At 43.3% G+C, this 20,679-nt stretch overlaps 1 protein-coding gene across 3 annotated transcripts in view; it reads right to left on the reverse strand.

The window, feature by feature from the left end:
• TTLL11 (tubulin tyrosine ligase like 11) overlaps nt 1-20,679 on the reverse strand; it is a 40,303-nt gene that overhangs the window by 5,177 nt on the left and 14,447 nt on the right. For all 3 annotated transcript variants that reach the window (XR_011699487.1, XM_071574418.1, XM_071574419.1), the window contains exons 4-8: nt 19,253-19,828; nt 18,591-18,686; nt 17,939-18,057; nt 2,727-2,966; nt 467-582 (exon numbers count right to left, since the gene is read on the reverse strand). Coding sequence is in view for 2 of the 3 variants with exons in the window: in XM_071574418.1 (XP_071430519.1) it covers nt 467-582; nt 2,727-2,966; nt 17,939-18,057; nt 18,591-18,686; nt 19,253-19,828 (1,147 nt within the window). In the remaining variant the exon portion in view is untranslated. The remainder of the gene's footprint in view (nt 1-466; nt 583-2,726; nt 2,967-17,938; nt 18,058-18,590; nt 18,687-19,252; nt 19,829-20,679) is intronic.

The following is a 20,679-nucleotide window of genomic DNA, read 5'->3' on the forward strand; positions in this document are numbered from 1 at the left end:
CATATCATGAAAAAAGTTGGAAGCTGCTGTTTTAGAACAAGAGAATTGTGTCATGGTTACAGCTGGGAGTGGGCCAAACACAAAGCCAACAGGAACAGGTGGGTGTTTTGTGCTTTAACACCCAAAAAACAGCTGGTTCGTTGAGACTGTCAATAAATCTCTTCATTTCTGAAAGCCTGGAGGTTCTGTTACTTTTCCTAGTGAAATTCTATCAGTTAACCACAAAAATTATCTCTACCCATCCCAAACTGCTGAATGCAAATACTTGTATTTTATAGATCTGTGAAAGTGAGGTGACCCTGACCTACCTAAAGGCAACTGCCACAAGAATTGGCTGTACCTGTTCATGCCTCAGGTGTACATGCCCTGTTCCCACTGCTGTGCAATGTTTGCAGAGTGCTTGAGCTGCCAAAATTGATAAAACCCCCAAACCCCAGAATGCAGCTTCCAGGTGTGGACTACAAACCTGTGTTTCCTGGCTCCTTGTGGTCGATGCCCATGCTGTTCCACCTCCTGGTGATGTCAATATACAGGATATCAACAGCAGCCATGGAAAAATTGCTGTTACTCAGTTTGCAGTTCCTGTTAAAGAGACAGAACCAAGGAGAGATTCTGATTGCACCCAAACTCACCAGTAAGTGAGAATTCTGCAGGGGCAAGTGGGAGCCCATGTTTGCAGCCCCACTGTAACCTCATAACACACACACAGAGCAGACCCTGACAGAGCAGAGCTCATTAAGTGCTCATATCTGAAAGGGAACAGGCCCAACCCTGGAATATTTCAACTAAAAACATGACCTGACCATTACACTGAGCTTCCTCCCAGCCTATTGCCTGTACTCTGAGGCTGTAACAGAACAGAATTAATTGGTCCATTGTGGAACTCACCACAAATGTGCACGAGGCAGAGTTTGCACAGAGAAATACTGTTTTATTTGCCCAACTGATCCTGTTTGAAAAGGGCTGGGGAAAAGCTTTCAGGCACACTGACCACTGGAGGGGTTTATGGCAAACAGCCCTGGATGGGCTGTGGAGATCTGCCCTCCTGTGGTGCTGGGCAGGGGATGGAACTGGCTGGGTGTCCAGGATTCCCAGATGTCTGGCTGCACATGTTTGGCTGCACATGCCAAAGGGCTGGCCAAGATTTCTCGCCAGAAAAGAAAAACAAAACAAAAACCCCACCCCCAAAACTGGATAACTGAAGAGACTCTCACTCTACTAACTCAGCAGGGCTCCCTTAAAACAGAGAGGAAGGTCTGGCCTAGACAGTCCCAAAGTCTCAGGCAGCACCCAAACAAGGACCAGAATCACATTCAGTGTTTCCCTTTTGGGATTTTTTTAGAATGGAGAAAATACTGAAGGAGAACAGATTTTGATCAGAATTTGGGTGGGCAGTCTTGCCCACACCCAGGTGCCCACACACAAAATCCCACTCGTGGACCATTTAACTCCTGAACTGTGACACAGCTCACAGAAATGTGACCTTCCTTCTGAAATGAGCAGCAACAACAGCACTTCAGAAAAGGGACACAGAGCTGGTACAGACCCTCTGGGAGAAAACAAACAAAACATCTGCCAATATTAAAAGTTTTAATTTAACATGCATTAAGAAAATGCAAATACTATTTCATTGAGATAAGACAATTTATTTGAATATTCTTAAAATGTTGGCATTTATTCCGTGTTCCTTTGACAAGTGCCAAAATAAGGCTGGATTAAACAACAGAAAATACAGAACTGGATGCAATCCTGTGCTGGTCTGTGGATAGAGCAGATGCCTTCAGTCATTTTCTGTATATGGTAATTGGTATAAACCAAATTGTTTATATTCATTCCTGAATGCTAAATGCATCTGCATAGAAACAGGATCTGTGTTTTAAGAGTACATCTGCTGCTGCTGCTCATTTCTTTTGTCATAGTCAATCAAAGGCAGAAAATGAGATATTTGGACCATGACTAGAACAGATATACCCACAAAAAACAAGGAAAAAACCCTCCCAAACAAAAAGCATGTGAAAAAAATAAATTGAGTTCCTTGTCATTGCAAGGTGCAATTTCACGATGCAAATCCTCCATGCACAGTGCACCAGGAGCTGGCACTGGGAATCCTTGCTGCTGGCAGGGGCACCCAGCCATGCCCCACAGCCCACACAGCCACTGCCAGTGACCCAGTTCCACCTGTCACTTCCCCACAATGGTATTTTTATGATTTACTGGGAACGTGACACGTTGATGGAGACTGTGAATTGTATCTGCCAGAGCATCGCTGCTCTGCTGTCAGAGAGACCCAACTTCCCACCAGGCAGATTCACAGGGTGGGCATTTCAGGAGCTTGGAACAACAAAAATGCTTCTATTTCATCACCAACCAGGCAATGGTTCAGTAGGACATCAGAAGGCATCACCAACCAGGCAATGGTTCAGTAGGACATCAGAAGGCATCACCAACCAGGCAATGGTTCAGTGGGACACCAGAAGGCATCACCAACCAGGCAATGGTTCAGTGGGACACCAGAAGGCATCACCAAGCCCACAAGTTTAAGGGGACACCAGAAGGCATCACCAACCAGGCAATGGTTCGATGGGACACCAGAAGGCATCACCAACCAGGCAATGGTTCAGTGGGACATCAGAAGGCATCACCAACCAGGCAATGGTTCAAGGGGACACCAGAAAGCATCACCAAGCCCACAGTGCCCCACTTTGGGTCCAGCTGCCCCAACTGACCTTACGAAGGTGCGGAAGCCCGTGGGGCCCAGCTTGGTGGTGCCCTTCACACCCAGGAAGCGGATGAAGAGCTTGGCCACCCTGTCCACGAGGCGCAGGTGGCTGAACTGCTTGGCATACTTGGGGAACACCTGCTTGAGGCACAGCGAGGGCAGAGCAGCCTCGGCGTCCCGCGCGGCGTCCGGCCCCGCGCCCAGCGGCGACTCGCTCGGCTCCGGCACACGCTCCAGGCTCGGGCACCTGTGGCACAGATCACAGCGTGGGCTGGGGGCTGCAGGGGCCCTGGGGCACTCAGGGGCACCTCCCACTGGGACAGTGCTCTGGCACTCGGCACAGTGAGGCACTGCTGGTGACACCGTCACATGGCAGGTCAGGAAGTGTCTGTCTGCCCTTCTATGGATGTTGCTACAACACTTTAAAATAATGGCACTCCTTTGGTATCCACACTTCTGTTCACTCCTTCTATCCCATCCCATCCCATCCCATCCCATCCCATCCCATCCCATCCCATCCCATCCCATCCCATTCTATTCTATTCTATTCTATTCTATTCTATTCTATTCTATTCTATTCTATTCTATTCTGGTCTGGTCTGGTCTGATCTGGTCTGGTCTATTTTATTCATGCTGAATGTCTGTAAGTTTGATCACTCTTGAAATAAAATCTACAAACACTTCAAAAATAAATGGCAGTCTTGGGTAGTGCTTTGTTCCTCTTTGCTGCAGACAGCGAAGCAGAAAATAATGTTATTTTTGTCATTAGTTGAGTAAAGCTTAAAGTAACAAGTGATTAGTTTTGTTCATTCTCATGTAAGATCAGGCAGTGGCCTCACTGCCATCAAACACCTGCCAAAGAGTGGGAGAATGTGCAGCCAGGTCACAACAAGCACACAGGCTTCTATTTTTAATCCTAAAAGGTCTGTTCATGAATGTAAAAATGCAAATCTTCAGCCAGTTGAACCAGACCTTGACCAAAAGTGAAACCTTGTCCTCAGCAGCAGAGAAGGTTGTGCTGTTTGGAACTTAACTCTGGTTTTAATGACACCTGGAAGCCCCAACCCCTCCCTCATTCTAAATTCAACAGCCTTTTGGACTGTACATTATTTACTCATCATTAATGTGTTTAGTTAAAAAATACAAAGCTTTACTTTAAAAGGCACAGAGCTGTGGAAATCTCATTTCTTTTTATGCAGAACACTGAAGAGACTGTTAAAGGGATCAGGTTCAGAGCAATGAGTTGTGGCCCCAGCACTGCCAGGAGCCTTGTCCATCCCCCTGCTCACTGAAACAGGACTTGTGGGACAACAGCTCCTCATCTGCAAACCTGTTCTTCCTTCACATATCTGTACCTGAAACACCTCTTAAAGCCATATTTTCTACTAGAAAATTATTTCAAAATTAAACCCAGCTTTTTTTGTATGCTACTGGATGTCTCATTCCTTTCCACTTATACATTGGGAGAGTCTGTAAAACATTTAAATCAGAACAAGAAAACTTAATTTAGTCTTTATTGCCAAATCTTGTACTTCCATTCAGTAAAAAAAAAATAAAGAATATACTTCTTAATTTGTTTTTACAGGTTATTGCTTTTATAAAGTTTAATGATTTGTTTTCATGCTGTAGCTCCTTCCCCCAAGATTTCCTTAAGTTTCCTTTTCTAATGCCCCAGAGCTTAATTAACAGGATCGTATAATTTGAATGAAAGTGAAAGGTATATTTTGCACTTTTATTAAAACTCAGGCTTTCCACAGCAAACCCACCCAGGAGCTTGTGAACTGGTTATGAACTGACACACAGACCTGCCTGTTCTGCACACTCACTGGTTTCCACTGGTTATATCCAGGGCACAACCCCCCACTGCTGCCACAGACACAGCCTCAGTAGAACTTTCCCTTCTGTGTTACTCACCTTGTGTGTCCCCACCTCGATGTGGTCCCAACACCACTAATGAAGACAAACTGCCTGGGTAGGTACAGCCAGGCACAGTCTCCAAATACAGAATTTCAGTGTATTTTCTTTGCAGGGAATCAGTGCAGAGCCTTTTTTGCCCCAGCACTCAGACAAATGACACTCCCTGCAATGCCCCATTACACTTTCTCTGCCTTTCCCTGCCCACGGTGAGGGTGAGGGATGGCACAAGCCCCAGGGCTCACACAGCCAAAGCCCAGGGTGGGCTCCTTCCTCAGAGCAAAGCAGGGGAGATGGGGAGAGAAAATGGAGGGGCAGAAAAGCAGAGAGAAGAGAAGGTGTGAAGAATGCAGGAGGAAGGAGCTACAAAGAGCAGAACCACAGATACAAGTCCAGCAATAGTGAAAACATGAGAGGATTTTCATCTCCTCTACCTTTAACTCACTGATCAACTGGAAAATACAGCAGCACACATTTTTGGAATCTTACCTGTCACAGAATCACAGAATGGGTTGGGTTGGAAGGGACCTCAAAGCCCACCCAGTGCCACCCCTGCCATGGGCAGGGACACCTTCCCCTGTCCCAGGGTGCTCCAAGCCCTGTCTAGCCTGGCCTGGGGCACTCCCAGGGCTGGAGCAGCCACAGCCTCCCTGCACAGCCCATGGAAAGGTGCTCAGCACTTGGGTTGTGGGAAGGGGCCACAGACTCACCATCTCCAGGCAGAGAATCCTGCCCAGGGTCCCTCCATTAGCTCCTCTCCCAGGGGATTCCCAACAGGCAGAGGGGGGAGAAGGAGGCTGAGCCCACTCTTTAAAGTTGCTCATTAGAATTAATTGTTTTGACTGACATGGCTGAGTCAGGCAAATGAATGAAAGGTCAAATATAAGGTAATGCTTCTGTTGCCACGGCAAAAAGCAAAGCTTAATTTACATACTAATGTCTGACCTCAATACATTCATTTCTCTAATTCTGCAGCTTATGACAGATCTTTCTCTAGAAATGATCAACTGTGAAGAAAATACTAACTGCAGCTTTAAAAAAATTTAAATTTTAATAAAGCTTATGGAAATGACATCTAAGACTACTTATCTTTTATACATGATTATTAATTTATTAATGTTTCCACCATCTATGTTTTATCCCTTTCATTCTGACCAGCCTTAATCTTTATGCAAATACAAGTTGCTAAGGGACAAACAAATTTGCAACTACTAATTAAAGGCTTCAAAATTCACACCATTTTGTATACTTGTATTTAGCTGTCAAATTCAGAGTAAAATGGGGTAAGAATCACAGCATTAATATTTCTAAGAACACTCACGTGATATATTTTACATTTAGGGCATTGCTAGAAGTATAAATTAAGCAATTTCAGTATCAGCTTACAACTGCTTACCTAATAAAAGAAAATATCATGTTCTGGATTCTGAAGCTATAATTATTCCCTCAGCTGAGCCTCTATTCTCCAAGCAAGGACTATGTTAACATAGTTAAAAGCAAGGAATATTTTGCATGACAAATCCATCTATCCACCCATTTATTACCAGGGAATATGGACCTCCCAAGGACAGGACATGTGTTTGTACCTGGAGTGGGGAGGTGTGACATGGCCATGGGCTCATCCACAGAAATAAATCATTTTGCAAACTAAGGCAAAGCCAGAGCAGCATCTCTGCATTATCAGCCATTCATGAATTTGCTTTTAGGAACTAATCCCATTACTTTTATTAGCACAGAGAGATTTCCAGCACTCCCTCCCAGGGTGTCACAGAAGCAGTTCCATGGTTTGCCTGCACGTTGTGTGAGTTAATCAGCTTTTGTTTTGTTCTGGCCACTCCCGAGCCTCGTTTGAAGGAACTGAATATTCATTCCCTCTGCACCCTCTGGCAAAGCAAAAAACATCAATAGCACGAGCATTTCCTCCTTTCAAAATAATAATATAGTTGCACAAAGATGAAAGTATTAAAAGAATGTTAAACCCACGGAGTGGGAGATTTCTGACGTTACGTTAGAAAAATTATTGCTCTTACACAGAGTTACTCAACACTTGGAGAATGCCTTGAGGCAGGCAAAGCAACCCCAGTGAAGGGTCCATATTTCAAAGAGCAGAATCCATCAGATTAAACACAAGGATTGATAATCACCATGTTGTTGGCAGGCAACGAACTTCTGATCACACCAAACACATTCTGAAAACGCAGCAGCTGTTCTGTCTCTGGGAAGCACAAAGTGCTGCAAGCAGAATTTCCATCTCTCTCTGAGAGAAAAGAACCCATATCTCAGTTAGAGAAATAAATTTTCATCTCTCTCTGAGAGAAAAGAACCCATACCTCAGTTAGAGAAATAAATTGGGTAAAGCACCTCCCTTAGATTTTAATGTTATTGTGAGCAGGACCGTGTCCAACTTCACCTGCAGCTTCTGTGGAAGGCAGAGTTGGCCAAGCACAGTTTAGGTGAATCCAGGGCTGAATTAAAAATGTGTCCCACAGCCTTGCCATTGGCTTGACAAGACCAAAGTGATTTCTCAGACTCTTGGCAAAGGTAAAGCCAGGCCCCTGCAGGCTGTCAGAGCCACCCCAGCAGCTCCCAGCCCCAGTGCTCCCAGTCCAGGCTCTCCAGGGCCATCCCAGCAGGATCCTCATCCCTCTGGGAGGAGGATGGTTCATTGCCTCTTCAGACTGATGGATTTATTATAAACACTTCTCATTAAAGATTGAATAGCTTTTGGCAGCAAACAGAGGAGTGGAAGTTAATGAGGGTTTCCAAGATGCAGACACCTGGCGTGGCTCCTGCTCTGCCCCAGTCACAGGGGTGAGAACATCCCTCATTTCACAAGCAGAGAGCCCAGAGCTCTGTCTGAGAGACCCCTGAGCCCTCCCCAACACACAGTTTAAATCATTAAAGCAGAAATGCCTCTGAGGAGCCCCAGGTGCGGGAAAAACTCAGCTATTTCCTAATTATTAATTCAGATTATTACTTCCCACATTAAGAAAATTGGTGATATCAGTCTGCATTAGCCACAGATTTATTACTTTTAATGTAGCAGAAGCAGTGAATGCTTATGCTGTTACCTGTCAGCTGTGAGTGCTGCAGAAAATATGGCATCACTGCAATGCAATAATGGATAACAATGCAAATCCTGCATCCAAAGCCTTTGCTCCACTGCAGCAAAAAATTATTATAGAACAGAGATCATTAAATATAGTCCCTGATACTTTATTTTGTGTGCAGGGAGCTGTTATTATTCCTAGTAGATTTATTTGTGTTCACTATTTGCTTTCAAGGTACTTATGTGGCTCATTATTTCTCCAGAGTTTCTTTTGTTACTTTAGAAAAATGTTCCCGGAAAAGAAGAATACAGGATAGTGCAAAGGCAAAGCAGTTGGAAAGCCTGGGAATATTCTGAAATTAGACCACCAAGTGTCTTACAGTAGAACAGAAAAAGAACTCAAGCCCAGGATATCTCTTCCCATGTGGAAATTATTCTTAGAAAGCACTTGTGCTTATGCTGGGACAGAAAAGGAGCTTTCCCCTGTCACCCAACAGAGCAGAAAGCAGCAGTGCAATTGCATTTTATCAGCCTTAATCCTCCCATTAAAGAGGTGAATTCTCACACCCAAAATAACCCTGCTGATGATTACCCTGCTATTTAGTCACGTGGCTCTGTGCTTTCCTTTTGGGCCAACTGGCTGCTAGGCAGTTTTATTGCTTTCTCAGTTTGCCAGAGACTGGAGAACAATTATTACCTAAAAATCAGCCAATCATGTCTCTTGCTAAAAGATGACTAGCAGCAGAAGTTGAATTATAGAGAACATCACTGCCCCCAATACATTAATTTCTGTCACTCTGTCACTGTAAAAATTTACAGCAGATATAATCTCTTTGAAGGGGGATCAAGTCATAGAAAGTACGAGCCTGGTTTTAAATAGAATTTTAATTTTAATGAAAGCTTCAGGGAATGATGTTTATGCTGCTTATCTTTCATACCTGGTGATTAAGTTAATTTATACTTAATGGAAGAGGATATTTCTAATCCCCAGACAGGCTCAACATCTGTCTGTGACGATGGTTTTGGAAGCCTTAAGCTGCCTGTGATTGATGTAATAAACCAGGATCCTGCAGAACTGACACCTGAAGGATTTCTGTAAGAGGGAAAATGTTATTTTTCTGCTCAATGCCTCTGCTTAAGCCAAGCCAAAATCCCAAGCACTTAATTTTGCTGTCCCTTAAAAACCTGCTTTGCTCTCCCTCACTTTGTTTGAGGATAAACAGGGGAATAAGCAAACAGTTCTCAGATGTGTTTGTGGTTGAATATTCATACCCATTATGTGCAGTACCTGAGAGCATGGAACTTTCTGATGGCCTGGAGCTAATGAGGATAATAAAGCTCCTGCAAAAATCACTGAAATAATCCCCATTTTTCCTTCATTTTTCATTCCATGTCTATTTAAGACAAAAGATCAGCAAAAATAAATGCTTGCATTTACCCTATAATTACAACAGGGGAAAACAAAGTATTGAAAATCAGTAAACATCTTGCCAGGAAAAGATATAATTTTCAATTTTGTCCCAAGAAATCACAGTATTTATGTTGAAGGAAAAAAAACCCCTGGTATTTCCTGGTGTCATGTACATCCATGTTATTTTAAATTGTAATTCTGAGAAGGCATCTGCACATAAGAACTTTCCATTGGTATTCAGGGCTATAATCCATGCAGGAGCACTCACTTATTCCAGTTCCCTGTTCCCTAGGAAAGCACTGGGAAGTGGCCCAGGAGCCCCAACCCAAGGAGGGCTTTGTTCCCTGGATTACTGAGGTGCTGCCCTTTGGCTGATGGGTTGGCTCAACCTCTTCCAGGCTGCAGGAAATCCGATGGGTTTCCATCAATTTGCTCCAATTTGGGAACACACAGCACACCCCACACTGGGGAGAACTGGGAGAGGGAACTGGGAACCAAACCCAGCACTCAAAGCTCCCCCCAAAGACTTTATGCCAAACTATCCCAGCTGGTTGTAGTTTTAGTTACACAGAGATTGTAAAGATGGCAAAGAACAGGTAGGAAATCAGGACGTGGCCATGCTGCATATCCAGGCATAAGGACATTCACACACACTACAATTTCTCTTTACAGAATGTACTTGTACACTTACACTACAAAAACTGCCTGGTGGGAAGCAATTCAGTGTGAGAGAGATTACAGAAAATTAGAAGTTACTGAAGTTTCCACTGTACACCAACTGGAAAAATTAATTTAAAGGCAGAGTTGCTTCTGCACAGCACAAACACACACTCGAGCAGGTGAAAGGGGAAAATGTCAAATTAAATCAACATACATCCTTCATTTTAGACAAGGCAATTAAGGTAATAGCTGAAAATCAAATTTCATTCAAGAAGCATTTAGCTGCAGGTTAATAATGGAAACTGTGCATATACAAAAGGCAGGAAAAGCTCTACAGTGTTGAGTGCAGCTGAATCCCTACCCCTGCAGAGGAAACCACCCAAAAAGCAGGGGATGTTGGCAAGCCATGGGGCACACAGAGGTGAAGATGATTCTGCTGATGGGAGAAACTCAGCTCAAATGATTAACATATTGAAGTGTCAGGAAAAAAGAGCCTGCACTCCAGCCCAGCTATTAATCCTTCCCTGTATGAACATGGAATTTCAGTGAGCCCCTCTGGACAGGGAAGGCACAGGCAGATGTTGCCTCTGCCCCAGACAACAGGAGAGGAAAAAAGGGGTTTTAACTTCTCAACAGCTTTCTTGCATTGAAAACTAAAGAGGAAACTATAGGGGGTGGAATGAGATGATTTTTAAGATCCCTTCCAACCCAGCAACTCTTGAGGCTGCACTACAAAGACTAGAGGAAGTCACATATTTTTCTTTTCCTCTGTATTTTATCACAAAGGTTTTCTTTTTATTTAAGAATCATGGTAAGAGGGGGAAAAAAAAGGGCAAAAAAGCTTCTTAATGATCAATTTAAAATGTAATACAGTATGAATGTCTAAGAGATGTAATTACTGCAGCATGTTTTGATACATTCAACTGTTTGGGAAGTTCAGATTTCATGGACACTTGTGAGAGGTCACATTCCTTGATTTATTTCCAATCCTTCCTCTGCTGCTCACGAGAGATTTTAGAGAGCAAAAAGGAAAGAGATGTCAATAAAAAGGTAATTAGATTAGCTGCATCTCAAAACATTGTGATTCAAGTCTAATTGGACAAACCAGTCTCCATTCCCCATCTGAAAACATCACCCCAGGGTGGGCCCACCCCGAGCTGGGGGCACTGAGCACACCAATTAGTGGGACAGCACACGACAGGTTTGGGCCAATTAATTCCACACTGCTGGAAACAAAACCTTTTCAAATCCTGCAGCCCATATCAATTCCTGTCCATTAAAATTTCTAAATGAACTGGGCCTGTCATCAGCTCCCTGCTCAGTGCATTGTCAGCACCTCCAGCTGCCCCTCAGTGTGGGGTCACTGCAAGGGATTCAGAATTCCCTGAATTCACCCTTTATGTGCAGGTTCAAATACAGCCTGTCCATCCAGGGTGGGAGTGTCTGGAGGGCAATGTGGGAGCAAACACAGACCTGCCTGCAAAACTGGACTGGGAGTAAAGCACTTATTGCAATGGTGAAGGCTAAAACAGCAATAATCATAAATTAATCTGCTGTCAAGTTATTTAATGCTGTGTTTGTGGGCATTCCAGTGAGATTCCTCACCTTCTTCAGATTGTTAGCAAAGGGCTGTGAAAATGAGAAGAAAGATGAAAATGACACTATTAAAGACTGACGTTGAGAAAAAACCCTTTTCAAATCCTGAATATTCAAATAGCACACCATGCACCAAATTAGGATATTGGGTGGAAAACACAGTGACTCCAAACACTCTGTATGGGAGAAAACCTCAGGAACCACCAGGAATAGCTCCTGAAGAGTGAGAAAATCAGATCTAGGGCCTCCCAGAGAAGAAAAGAGAAGCTTGCCTGTAATATTTTTATATAACAATCCATAAACTGCCCTCATCTACTACTAAGCATAACAACAGGCCATGTCCTGGGGACTGTGAATTTGGAAAGACTGGCAGTGCATGGGAGGAGAACCAAAGCTCATCCTATTTCACAGAAATGGGAAAGAGGGAGCAGAAGGAAAATGTTGTGTCTGAAGGTCACTGAGCAAACTGCTGAATCAGGAACAGAAATTGCATCTTGTATGTCCCAGCTCAGAGTTATTTTCACAAAATCAACTTTCCCTGTAATGGTTTGATAGGGGAAATATTGAAGTGAATTACTGATTCCCACTGTCTCTGTCCTGCAGACTTGGCCTTAGCCATTTTTTAAGAAATATTGTTATTACCCATTTTTAGCCAATTTAAACATTTCAGATTACATTTCAGATTAGAGTCACTTATACATTAAAAGATCTGACCCTTCCAGCATCAGATTTTAATGTCTTTTGTGTGTTAGGGCTCCTGCCACAGCACATTCAGATTATTTGGCACTGCTCTGAGCTCAGCATTGTGTTTTCTGCTGGTGGGGCACAACTCTGGTGGCACTTTCTTTAAGTGGCTCTCAGAACCAGTGCAGAACTACTCACAACTGCTCAGCCAGTGAAGCACCACCAGATCCTTCCCCTCCCTTCAAGAAGGGACATCCCACACTGTGGTTCCAGCACTTCCAACAGGACCTGTCCTAATTAACAGGAGAAAGGTTAAATGCTCTCCAGGATGCAGCAGATAAATAAGTGGAAAAGCAAGAACTGAGAGCAAGGACCAAGACAGCACAAAATCTGCCTCACAAAACTGAGCTGAGCTGAGGCAAGGATGAGAAATAGCAGCAGAAATAAATACTGCCCAAGTACAGAAAAACAAAGTTAACATCTCAGTAATGTGAACTGAAGGAACACTGACAAACATCACATTTAAAAGTCTCCCTCCCATGTCTGACCCATCAAAAGCTGCCTGGGCTAATGGAACAGACAGGAATTGATAGTGGAGCTGGCAGGTTGCCTGATGGAGGAACACACCAGAAAGCCCTCTAGGAAAGAGAAAGGGGCTAATTCAATGTGCTTGCAGAGGGCTTGGCCACAAAGAGCCTCAGAATGAATGCTGGGTCATTTTGACTGATGGAGACAAAAATTGTGTCAGCCTCCAGAATGGAGCAGAGGAGAAAGATCAATCTCAAGAAAGCCACACATATGAGTTTATACACTCTGGGGCAGAAATGAGGCTTGGGATGAAGAGGTGGTGCTTGAGAGGCATTTATTTGAATAGCTGCAAACCTGAACAGCCTTCCAGGGGAGAGCCAAGGGATGCAGGAACCAACCTCAGGCTCCAGCAGTCAGCTCATCAAGACAATTAGCAAATGGCAACCAAAGCACTGATGCTGCCATAGCTGAGATTGGTACGTGCTTATTGTGATAAACTCACTCCTGTAATGCCAGCCCTGAGTAATGAATCCCTGGGGAACATAATCCAGCTGCTCACAGCAGTGGAAACTGAGCTGTGTTACAGCAAGCCTGAAAAACAGTCATTATTTTCTGATCAGTGATAGCTGCAGCTCCAGCCTCCTCCCATCCAGCCTCTCCACGTGCCCCTGCACCGGGTTCCTGACCCTCTTCAACCACCCCTGTCACACAATTACAACCTCAGAACAGGGACAGGGAGATAAACACAGCAATAAATGGCAAGGATGACTTTATCATCAACAAGATCTGGGATAATCACACTCTCGAGACAGCTCTGCACAGAGTATTTTCATATTTCCATTAAACATGACACAAACATCAGGGGAGCTTATGAAACTGAATAAAAATATCTGGAAAATAAATGGAATGCAGCTGAACAGGTGATTTCCTGACTCTTTTTTTTTTCCCCTTAAGGAAGTACAAAACTGATCCTCAACATGAAGAAATTAAGAACAGCACCAGGATTTGGAACATGTCTGTGGAACACACAAGAGAGATCCTGTAGTGCAAGGCCTGTTCAAGTGAAGCAGTTCAGTGACAAGGGCAGAGCCACAGCAGGGGACACCTCCTAAAGGAGCTGCCACTGCAAAATAAGTCACACTTAAGGCAGAAATCCTGTTAAGTGGAATGTCCAGAAATGAATTCATGTTTTCATTACATACAGAGGACATTCTCCTCCCAGAAACCATTAATTTTGTCCTCTATCAGAGAAGGAAATCACTTAAAGGGAGAAAGTTGTGTAATCCTCACAGTGGAAAAAATGAACCATCTTGTTTTGTGCAAGAAAAGAGGATGATCTTTTGTGTAGCAAGTTCTGCAAAACCTCGACTGAATTTCTCCCTAACCACATAACAGTAACAGAATAAAATAAAATAAAAAGTCAGTCTGACAGACATTAATATTTACAGGGTGCTCCCAGAACAGAGTGACATGAGCCAGTGTTTGCATGCTGATCTTGCAAAAATCTGAGAGCAACCACATTGGGGTTCTTCCTGCTCAGGAAATGAGTTAATCATATTTGACATTTGCTGGAGCCACAGAATCCAGAGAAGAGAATTGTACCTGACATATTTTAAAAAGAATAAAACAAAAAAAAAGAATCAGAACATCACAAATAAATCTCAAGGCTGATTTCAGGTAGGAAAAGCAGTGCAGGGGCAGAGAAAAACACCCAAGGAGAGAGAAGGCAGCAATGGAACAGCAAGGGCGTGACAGGTAATAAACCAAAAGCACTCACTTTGGAGGGCACAAAGAATTGATTGTTTTTGTAACAGCCATAGATTAAATTACATTTCATTTCCAAAGTGTTTCAATTCTTTCTCCTGTCAATGGCTATTTCAGAGCTGAATAAAAGTCATTATATTACTTAGGGGGCTGCACCTTCATCCTGTCCAGCAAGGAAAAAGCAGATTTTATTCCATGGGCAACTCACATTTCTAATGACATGCAAGCCACAACACTGTGATTTCTTTATCAAAAGAATAAAATGCTTATTTTCTGTCTTGAAATGTGTCAGAAACCAGGCATGTAAATGCAAGAGATCACACCAGGACACAGAGTAAACAAGAGCAACCGAACACAAAGAAGTCCTTATTACTGCTGGGTTAATTAGCATTAATAAACCAGGCATAAATATTTTTGACAGGACAGGAAAGAGGGTCATTAGCATCGAGGAGATGATATAAATGATCTTCCCAGAACATGATGCCCCCAGTTTGCCATTCCAGCCCCATCACAGCTCTGCCCCCAGTGGAGCACCCCCAGCCTGGGGCTCCTCGGGCTCCTCAAACCCAACAACAACAAATTGCTAATAATTAAACAAACACTGAAACTGAAACCTTTGACCACTATAAAGACTCCAAATTAGGCACAGAAAAATAGAGGTTTGTGAAGCCTTTAGAAATGGATTTTCTGTTGGAGGCACAACATCCACAGTGATTTGCATCAGTGATTGCCTTAATTAAACTGCTGTTTACATAAGTAACGTTGATTTACTTTACACGTTGTTGGGTGTGATTAGACCATTCAGTTAATTGTGCAAATTTCCCTTAGCTGAAGCCTTTTCCCACCTCCAGCAGGCTGTGACCAGCCCCTCTGCTGCAAGGAGGGAACCCAGAGCAACTTTAATGCTCTCGAAGCTTTAGACAAGTTTCAATCACACAAATAACTGTTTGTTCCAGCATGTCCCTGGCCTGGGGGATTGCCATGATCTATCAAGCCCTAAAATCCATGACAACAGCACTGCCACACACACAAAGAGTTCACACCTTCTGTGTTATTTTATTAAAGGTTTTCATTTCCTAAATCATGACTGAAAATCTGAGTTCCACCTTAAGAATGCCCAAGGAAAACAGGACTAGTCTGGGAACCAAAGGCAGGGCAGAAGGAGGGGCTGCATTTTGCCTCCTGCAAAATTGCATTGGGGGAGAAAAAATGAGAAAGAACACGGTGAAGAAGAGGAAAAATGTAAAACAAACCAAGAACCTGCAGCTGATTGGGTGCCTGAGCTTCAGAAAGGCTGTGCCAGGACTGCTCACCCTCTGGGCACAGCATGGCTGGAGAGCAGGGGCACTTCTCATCCCAATTCCTTATGCCCTTTGCATCACAGAACCACACAAACCTTCCCTCAACTCTACAACAGAAGGTATATCCTCTATTAAATAAAAAAACTACACAGCATGAAGAGAAATTCTGTTTAAACCTGTTGTTATGTGCACAAAAGTGACCCACACACCTCAGAACCTCAGTGGCCAGGACAGATTCCTAAACTAAGAAAAGATCAGTTCTGCTGTGGAACAGTCACCACAAATATTTAAGTACCTTGACTTGAACATGTATCACTGCAGATTTTCAATCACTAATTATTGGCAGTGCTAAGATAATTATTACTGATCACTGCATGTAAAGACTGGAGTTGTGCTGCAACAATTAACATAAATATATATGGAATGATAAACTGATCTTACTCAACTTAACTTTTATTTCAATACTATCCATCACATGGAAGGAAGGAGGAAAAAAAATATCCAAACTCCATGAAGATGAGGAAAAATTAAACTAAAAAAAATTCTGAGCTATTAATCTTTCCTGCTAATGAAGTACCTCAGGATGGCTTCTGAAACTCACTTCCATTTAGATGCTTCATTTATTTTAATCTGGGAGATAATTAGAAGGAAATCAAATCCATCTCCACAGCAAAATGTTTACCTGAGATGCAGCTCAGACTTCTCAGTATTTCCCCTGTGTGTTCAAACTCTGTGTTACTCATATTGCTAAACTTTACTGAGATTAATGGCCATTACTTAATTAGCATCAAAACCAGAGTCTACCATGTTTGCTGCTGTGAGAACAGCAATTCTTTCAGATTTTTTTCTATCAATAGGCCACATTTTGCTCAAGAAGTTGCACAGACCATCCCCAGTTCAATAAGAGGCACTTGGAAGCAGAGGAGGGGAATTTCAGCTGGACAGGTGTGCAGTTGTCACACGAGTTCCTGCACATCCACAGAAAAAAATTTCCTGGTATTGCCCTTTGCAGCAAGAAATAAGGTTGAGTTATGGTGAGGACACAGAGATATTCATCAACAAGATGCTCTGTTAACCAGATTACCCTGAAAAAAAAGCTGCATCACTGATGAATTCTTGCTGGGAAGAGCAAATGGTTTATCTCATCAGCAACTAATCCTGTTATAAATTATTTAGCACTCAAAATGTATCAGAGAAGAATCCTCAGTTGAATGAGCCTTCCACACACACTGGAGTCCTCCAGCAATTTATTTGTAATTATCATTTGCCTTTTTTCCATATCTAATATGTAGTTAATGAATGCCTGACATAACTTCAGCAGGAAAAAAAGACATGACTAGTTACATAATTACAGGTTAAAAATGATCTTTTTCAGCTCCATGCTCTGAAGTAATCTTAAGGGTGGAGGTTAAGTACAGACTATAAATTGCTTTGCAAAACGTTCTGTACACTGACCACAGCAACCCCTGTGTGTGGCACTGCCTTTGAAGGAAGAGTTTGATCTTAGAATAATATTACAACAATGCAGGACTTGTAAGGATTATCAGTCATGGCCTGTTCATGGAACTCAGGCTACAAAAGGACAGCAAATTTGCACTTGAAACCATTATAGGACATGAGTAATATACTCCAGGTTGGCACTAAGTGCCAAGTAAAGAACAAAACAGATATTCTGGCATGGAGGCAGGGCTGTGAGCAAGAATTTCTAGGGAAAACCAAAAAATATCCCTCTCATGTCTTCAAGGAACAGCTTAAAATAAGGTGGTTCATCAAAAGAGAAGATCTGATTCCTCTCAGCCTTATCCTACCACAGGCATTCCTGTGCAAGCTGCCTCAGGCAGCTCCTCTCACTCCTAGATCACAGATTTGACTCTGTTTATTACCACAGAGCAAGGAAGCAATTCCTAAATACAGTATTAATACTTATCAGCTCCAATGGGGCAATTCATTCAGAGTAACTTGTGACTTTCAAGCAAATTAATAAACAAATTCACATCTCGTGACTGTTTTGAATATAAAAAGAGGCCTCAAGTACAAATAAATAAATCTGAGTTGCTAAACTGCTTACACCAGTTAAGACTAAGACACTCCAGGGGAACTGATAAATCCTGATTTCCTATCAGCTTGTGCAACTTCTCCTTTCCCTGAGCTTAAACCCCTCCAGGGCTCCTCCCAAACTTCCACCATTCCTGAAGGAAAGCAGCACGTGCTCAGTGGGAATTCATTGTCCTGGAAACACTAATACAATTGGGAAAAAATATTTCCCTTTCATACTTACTGATGCAAATGGCAGAGAAACCCACCACACTTACTGGGCATCTTTCCTCTTCTTCTTCTGGGGGTCCACCAGGCGCAGGGTGTCTCTGATCACAGCGACCTTCACCTCCTCATCCACAGGGCTGGGCACGTTCCCAAACACTCCAGGAGAAAGCTGTGCAAGCAAAGGGACACAGTTACTCACTACAGCACCAAGGGTTATTTATTCCACACTTGCTCAGGCTTCATGCACATCATCTGTATTTGAAACACGCAGTGATGGGTTACAAAGCACTTCTTGGAGGATACACAAATACCTTCACATTCTCAGTGTGAGGTTACAACAAACTGTAGCAAAATTCTCTGGTAAATTGAAATATTAAAATAAACATTGTTGACAATGTTACTGTTTATATCATGTATATAAACATGAAAAAGATTATTAGCAATCCTCTAAACACAATTAACAGCTGCAGGGGATGATGAATAAATGCATTTATGACAAAGATGATGGAGAGCTTTCCCTATTCCAATAAGTCATATTTCCAGTGTATAAGATTAGCAATGATTTCAAAGCAGAAAATTACTGAGAGCCTCAGAGGTTTCATATTAGCAGACAGCTTTCATCTTTCAAACAAGGAAAAAAGGCCAGAAAACCCAACCTAAGCAATTCCACCCCAATATCACCATCACATTGAGAAGTCTTACCTCTTGCTCATGTTCTATTCTCATGCTGGGGTTTGCATTTACTTCCAGCAACATGGGCTTCAAGTTTTTCATCAGGAGAATGTCAAACCCTAAAATCTGTGCATAACAAGCAATATGTTACTCCAGTTCTACTCCCAGTGTTCTCCCAGGGAATGCAATGGTCGTCCATATGGCAACATGGAGGAGGAAGAAACATTTGAGGGGCAGAGGAGAAAAGTCTGAGAAACTCTATATATGCTGAACAGTTACAGAAGCCATTTGTCTTGGATACTCATGGCTCCTTTCACACCAACCCCATCCCCAAACACTGCAGCTGCCAGCATGGAATCTTAGCACCCAGGACAAGTGGGTCTTCAAACTGCCATGACCACAGATGCATCAGGAAGCAGCAAAGCTTCAGTTCTAATATGTGAATGCTGTTAGTAACAAATGACACCCATTGAAAATTCTCCACCTCTGTATAGGTCAGGAGACTGAGGTTTGACTTGGGCGAGGAGAGTGTGAGCTCTGAGCTCCTGCAATGCTGTGTGAGTGTGTGCACACACACCCAGCCAGGGAGCAGCAACATAACTGAAGAAACATTCTGGAAAAGGCATTAAACATCCACAAAATTAATCCAATACACAGAAATAACTGCAGTCCTGGCAGAAATTCCAACCTACCTGGAAGCAAGTCGGCCCAGGCTTTCCTGCTGGGATGTCAGACTGATAGTAAACTTTCAGTTCTGGTGTCAGTGCAATAATTGTTTTAATCACCAGTGAAATGATATCTGACCAAAGCTTTTTGACATCAGCTCCTCTGGAAGACAGTCTGCACAGAATGCTTGAAAAAGTCCTCTTGCTGCCAGTGTTCACACTGTCAGAATGGATGAAATTCTCACTGTGGATATTCAGCGAATAGTTGGTTAAGTGCATAAAAACCTGGTGCAAATTTTTCAAAGTGGGTTCTTGGTAGGGCTCTGTACAAAACCTGGACAGTCCATCTTTGGCTATATAAATCTCTAAGGGTTCTAAGGACTTGAGCAGGACGTAGAGACGAATATCAAACTTGAGCTTGTCCATGAGCAGTGGTTTGCAGATGTACTCCTGCACCACGGCGGGCCGGCCGTGCCCGCTGCCCGCCAGGCGCCCGTCACGAGGGTCCTTCACCAGGTAGATGCCGTCGCCCTGGCAGCCCCCGTCGGGCTTCACGATGAAGGTGGGCTGCCAGGAGGGGTCACTGGCCCTCAGCACACGCACCTGCAGGGAAAGCACCACGCTGAGAGGCACTGAGGAGGGGAGGAGGGGGAGACTGAGAGAGCCAGGAGATAAAAATCAATTAAAATAGTGAACACCGTGCAGTAAAGGGAGAAGATGCAGTGCTGAGAAACACAGAGAAACAGAAAAGCATGAGGAAGGAATTCATCATCATGGCAAGGCTTCAGGAATGAGGATTTGGGAAGGACTCACCCATGTGGGTGTGTCCTTCGAGCCTGTGCAGTGGGTTTTTTAGGTGAGGCCCCACCCTTTGCTCCTCAGGTTCATCTGCCAGGGCCAAGCAAGCTTGGACAGTGACAGAGAAGTCCTCAGGTCTAGAACCTACAGCCCCTGGTATTCCCAGGAGGTCTCCCATCCAAGTACTAACCAGGCCTGACTCTGCTGAGCTTCCCAGTCAGATGGGATGGGGTGTCAGGTGGCATTTAACTGCCTATGAGGAAGGAATTCCTAGTGGAGATAAAAGGTCATTGTACTTAACAAGCCTTTGTATAAATGATTACAGGAACCTCTTTTGAATGTTCTGTACCAATTTACAGAAGGAAATGTGGTTCATCTCATGAGATCCACTTTAGTAGTCACTGATTTATATGAAACTGCAAAGTTAAACTTCTGTGCTGTGTTTTGATCAAGGACTGGCAAAGATAATCATTAACCTAAGGAAAGGTGCCTTGTTCATTGAGATATGAATGAAAAAAGTGCCAAAAGAAAGAAAAATAAAGCAAAAATTTGGCACTGAGAATGCCTTTTTCCACCACTGAATATTTTTCACAGATACCCAGTGTTGGTAAACCTGGGAATGCTGAGCCATGTACAGATAGAACCATGTCACTGAC

This window comes from Pithys albifrons, chromosome 20 (assembly GCF_047495875.1).
Source record: "Pithys albifrons albifrons isolate INPA30051 chromosome 20, PitAlb_v1, whole genome shotgun sequence".
Taxonomy (NCBI): domain Eukaryota; kingdom Metazoa; phylum Chordata; class Aves; order Passeriformes; family Thamnophilidae; genus Pithys; species Pithys albifrons.